Below are 5,589 nucleotides of genomic sequence, written 5' to 3' on the forward strand. Positions count from 1 at the left end.
ATGCTCGCAGAGAAATTCGGTGGGTCCAAAGTTGTTGCGTAAGTACGATAATTTTGATTAGCTATTTCTCACTGTTCTCTTTAAGTAATTAATAATGATTAATATTTTAAGATTAATATTTTAATAAAGATTTTTAGATGACATGTTTTATATTTTCTATTTTATATTTTATATTTTTAAATATGATTTAAATATGATTTAATTATGATTTAAAATTTTATATTTTAAGCTTATTATTTTTCATTTTAGTCTGAGATACAATTGAAAATTTGTATTCTAATAAACATTAAATTCTCCGTAGTTTCTTTGAAGTCAAAATTATGAATATAATATGTATTTTATATGTACATATACAAGAAAAAGATTTACTCTTCTAATAAAGACTGTATAGTTTTGCCATAGAATAATATAAGAAAAATTAAAAAAAATTTTTTTCGATAGATTCGCAACGTTAATACCAGCGTTACTTAATTTGCTGATGCCTTGGGCGGCTGGAGTTCATTATTTAGTAGTATTTGGACTACGTTTTAGTATGGGATTCTTCGGGGTGAGTCTGAAAAATACTTTATCAAGTTTTACAATAAATTTCGACGTATGATACATTGCTAATTACTAGTCCAAATAGGACGTATTCATGACACCATCACTACAAGTAAAGAAACAATTCTATCGACTAATCAAATCATGAACAACACGTCTATTATTCATTTACTGTTATCGGTTTAAATTTTTTCAACAATTCAATCGAATGTAGTGAAAGTTCTATATTTGCTTTAAAATAAAAAATACTATTCCCCGCTTTTCTTTATATTATTTCATTCTACTATTTCGAAAAAAAGATAAGTATTATATATATTTTGTTGTTACTTTAAATGTAATAAATCTGTACAATATAAAAATCACAAATTAATTTAATAATGCTTTATATATATATATATATATATATATATATATATACATCGCTCTTATTATAAATTTCCTTAGCGTTATACCATATTTTATGAGAAGGTATATCTTTATTTTTTATTATATTTGATTATTTTCTAAGAGGAACGTGTATCGGCATTTTCGTTTTCCATGATTTTGATTCTGATAATAATTGATTATTGGTAAAGAAACGTTGGAAGTAGGAGGTCAAATAAAATTATTCAATTTGTATTTTTATTTAGGATAGCTGTAATTATTGATCGGTATCATTTTTTAATTACATAAAATTGTAAAACTTGGTTTATCGGCTTACATTGTATTAAATTGTATGTAATAGATATAGAAAATAAGTTTGGAAATATTGATTTTTATTATTATGCATACTTATAAAAGTAGACGATTCGAAAATTAAATTTATCTTTTAGTTACAGATTTTGATAGTGCTTTTTATGAGTTTTAAATTATATGACTTATTTGAAACTATAAATATTGTTCTGTAAATTTTTTATATATTAATTGTAAATTTTTAAAAAGTTGAATTTTTTTTAATTAACATTTTATATGATTAAGGTCTTGTTATAAAATTGAACAACTTTATAAATAAATATTATTTTAATTTAAATAAATTATAGTATATTAAATAAATAAAAATTTTATAAATGAATTCTATTTTCAATTAAAATAATACAATGATACTTTTTACTGCATTAAATTATTAATTATTTCACATTTACATATTTTTAAAATGTATGAAAATCTAAATATTGTTCTAAAATTTTGAAAAACCCTTTTTAAATAAGCAAATGGGTCTTTCTTCATTTTTAAATAACAGCTAAAGTTGATGGGACGATGTGCATTCCGTAGATGTTGTGAGTTAATGCATAGCTATTAATTATTTAATGGCATATGTCGTGTGAATTAATGCAATGACAATGGAATTTGGAAATTCATTCATTTTATTTTATCGTGTTATATTTAGTAATAAGAACGCCATAAAGACAATTATTTATTTAAACCGTTTCCATATTCAATAAGATTTTTACTTATCTTGATAATGGTGACATTTTCATAATGAATTCCAGATTTATTTATTATTTATCATTTATAAATGTAATTTTATTGTTTCTACAAAATAAAGCAAATATTGGATTAGTAATAAGGTAGAGCACTTTTTAGTGATTATAGGTATGTTATTACATGTGACACGATTATTGCTGTCATCTTATGATTTTATTACATTGATTTTATAGTATTTTTATCTTGTAAAAATATTTTTCAGAGTGCAGTGTATCCAGCCCTTCATGCTATGATTGCCAGATGGGTTCCGCCAAGTGAAAAAGGAATATTCGTATGGACAATGCAAGGTAATTTTAATTAACACGATTAGAATATTTTTGTAATCAAATTTTTACATAAAATATTTATCCAAAGTTCTTTAAAGCGAGTAATATTCGTCTGGTGTACGAAATAATTGCGTTAAAAAATTTTGTAAAATAATTTTAAGTTAAAGAGTGAAGTTATTTTAAAAAATTGTAAATTTTTTTTATTTAAGGTGGACCTTTTGGTACATTTGTGACTCTTTCTCTCTGTGGAATTATTATCCATGAATATGGTTGGAAAAATGCTTACTATATCACAAGTGGTCTGATGTTAATTTTTTATTTGTTATGGGTGTATCTTGCTTACGACACTCCAGATGTACATCCAACAATTACAGAAAAGGAAAAAACGTACATTAAGGAACAAATTGGTAGTTCTGTTAGTAAACAAAAGGTAAATATACCCGATCAGAATACTATATGGTATTATAATATTTTCATAATTTCTAATATTTCTGAAAACGATAAATAATATTAACTATGGTCGTTGTATAAATGATGGGTATTAGCAATATTCATTGTACTGGAAATCTTCCGGATATTACGGTCAATTTAATGCCATAAACAAATATTTTATTTACTTTCATTATATTAAAAACTCAGCGGTTATCTTGTCTAATATCAAATCTTTAGAAGTTACATCTTTAAAATAAAAAAAACTAGTAAGATAATAGAGAATTAATCAATTTTGCAAGTAAAATAAATATAAAAAAATTAATTTACATTATGTTTCTATATTTTCAGAAAAAATTGCCTGTCAAGTCAATTGCCACTTCATTACCGTTTTTGGTTTTGTTATTTGCCCACTTTGCCAATATGTGGGGTATATATTTCATTTCCACCAATGGACCGAAATATACATTAGAAGTTTTAGGTTTTGATATGAAAAATGTATGTTAAAAATGTGCATTATTTTAAAATTAAAGATAAGGTCATTTACAAATTTTATTAATTTAAAAGATGTATGAAATCATGCATAAATTGTCAATTGTGAAAATGCATGGAATAATATCGTTTACTGAATTTATGTTGTTTGAAATAATATTAATATCCTTGCCATATTTATAAAAACAAATGATTAAATCATAATGATCTTCAATTAAAGTACGTCTAATTAGAAAAACATAATTGAAATAATTAATCGATCTTTTTAATATTTTAATTTCATAATTAAATTTTTGTTACATCTTTAATCACTATAATAAATTACAATTAAAATACTGCTATATTGGCAATATAATTTTTTTAATGCAGGCTGGAGCATTGACGGGTCTACCTTACATTTCTCGGCTTTTATCCGGTGTATTTTTTGCTGCAGCAGGTGATTACTGCCGAAGAAAAAGTCTTCTTACTCTTGGATGGATGCGTCGTATTTTCATGATCTTCTGTAAGTAGTTGTAACTTCAGCATATTATGCCATAATCATGTTATTAAAATTTAGAAAACGATCCAGATTAATTTTATATTTGTTATTCAATAATAAGTATTTAAGTAGTTCCAATAAAATTCCAGTAATCAATAATAAAATGAAACTTCGGTGAGTTTAGCCATTATTATGTTATTATTATGTTATTATGAAATATAGTTAGTAAATTATCTGATCAAATTGAAAATCTTAGTATAATTATGGTATTCATTACAAATAATATTTTTTTAAATTTTTATTTTATAATGTCATCAATAACAAATCAATGAAATAATTATTTACTTTTATTATTATTATTTATTTATATTTTATATATTTAACATGCGATTTGTATATCGATGAAATAATTGTTATTCTTTCATCGATCTTATTTTATAACTTACATAAATAAAGCAGAAATTCATTACAATCAGTAAAATGTTGACGGTTATTGAAATTTTTTAGCTCATGTGGGTCCTGCTGTTTGTCTTCTTTTGATGACTTACGCTGGCTGCGATCGAATGCTGGCGGTATCAATGATGATCCTTGCATTAACTTTTAACGGTGCCGCTTGTCAAACAAATCTTCAAAATCACCAGGATTTAGCACCTAATTTTGCCGGTTCATTATATGGAATTATGAATACTATTGGTAGTTTCTCTGGATTCATTATTCCGGCAATTATTGGTGTTCTTACCAATGAACATGTAAGGAATATATAAAGAATTACATCTCAAATTTAAAAGATTTAAATAGTATATTTTTTATGGATAGTCCCTTAAAAATTAAGAACCATCGTAGCACATATTATTTCGAAATTAATATTTAATCACATTTATTTGCAAAATAAAATACAATGTAGTTTTGTCATTATACTTAAGCTCACAGATACAAAGGACAATTTTATACAATTTTTTGAGTAGCATTATATTACATTCTATTTATAAATAAAATCTCAAGTTTATCTCGTTTATATAGAATTCTAAAATTAACGAATAGTAAAAATTACATAGGTACTCGCTCCTCTTTAATGTCTTGCAGTATAATAAATGCTTTGATATTTTTAATTATCAATTATATTATATTATATATACTTTTAATTATAAAAATATTCAAATGGAGAATTAATTTTTTTTACTAATTGTTTTATTCTTAAAATTAAAAATAGATTTTGTCCAATTGTTGTAAGTAAATATGAAAATACATAATAATTCTTAATATTAAATTATATTCTTTAATATTTAGAATGGACTTGAAGAATGGCGAATCATATTTTGGATCTCATCGATCGTGTTTACGTCGGCGACAATATTGTTCTGGCTTTTCGGATCGACCGATATTCAACCGTGGAACAATAAGAAAGAACAACATGAAGATGATGAGAATGAAAGACTGTAAAACTGTTGCTTGAATATGTCCTTCATGTCTCATTTATACTTTAATTGAAAGTGTGTCGTACAAAAACCAATAATATAACTAGTGGACTTTCAGTAATAGATTGAAACAAAATTTATTATCTCATAAAAAAATTTTTAATTTGATGAAGCAATCATACAGTATATTATTAATTGAGAATTTTTTAATGTTTACAATAAATATATTAAACATATGAAAATTTTATTTTTTATGAATATTTACATTGTATATTTTAAAAAATTTGTTGAGTATTGTAATATTTACAATTTATTAACAACTTTGCACAATACTTTTTAAGAATAAATTATGAAACTTTAATTCTTCAAGATTGAAAATTCAATACAAAAATTAATTATACATTTTATAATATTTAATAAGTTTTTTTACTAATAAAATTAATTATTCTTCTTTTAGAAAAATATTAGAATTCTATAAAGATTTCTAAAAAATAAATTAAATGAA

At 23.5% G+C, this 5,589-nt stretch overlaps 1 protein-coding gene across 1 annotated transcript in view; it reads left to right on the forward strand.

The window, feature by feature from the left end:
- The window catches only part of LOC105363123 (putative inorganic phosphate cotransporter), a 6,544-nt gene extending 1,279 nt beyond the window's left edge, over nucleotides 1-5,265 (forward strand). Inside the window, exons 3-10 of the mRNA XM_011500728.1 lie at nucleotides 1-38; nucleotides 442-547; nucleotides 2,207-2,291; nucleotides 2,480-2,700; nucleotides 3,051-3,197; nucleotides 3,561-3,693; nucleotides 4,177-4,418; nucleotides 4,957-5,265. The exon at nucleotides 1-38 is cut by the window's left edge and continues 16 nt beyond it. Coding sequence (XP_011499030.1) covers nucleotides 1-38; nucleotides 442-547; nucleotides 2,207-2,291; nucleotides 2,480-2,700; nucleotides 3,051-3,197; nucleotides 3,561-3,693; nucleotides 4,177-4,418; nucleotides 4,957-5,109 — 1,125 coding nt within the window. The 3' untranslated portion in view covers nucleotides 5,110-5,265. The remainder of the gene's footprint in view (nucleotides 39-441; nucleotides 548-2,206; nucleotides 2,292-2,479; nucleotides 2,701-3,050; nucleotides 3,198-3,560; nucleotides 3,694-4,176; nucleotides 4,419-4,956) is intronic.
- The last annotated feature ends 324 nt before the right edge of the window (nucleotides 5,266-5,589 follow it).

Source organism: Ceratosolen solmsi, unplaced genomic scaffold (assembly GCF_000503995.2).
Source record: "Ceratosolen solmsi marchali unplaced genomic scaffold, CerSol_1.0 scaffold10, whole genome shotgun sequence".
Classification (NCBI taxonomy): domain Eukaryota; kingdom Metazoa; phylum Arthropoda; class Insecta; order Hymenoptera; family Agaonidae; genus Ceratosolen; species Ceratosolen solmsi.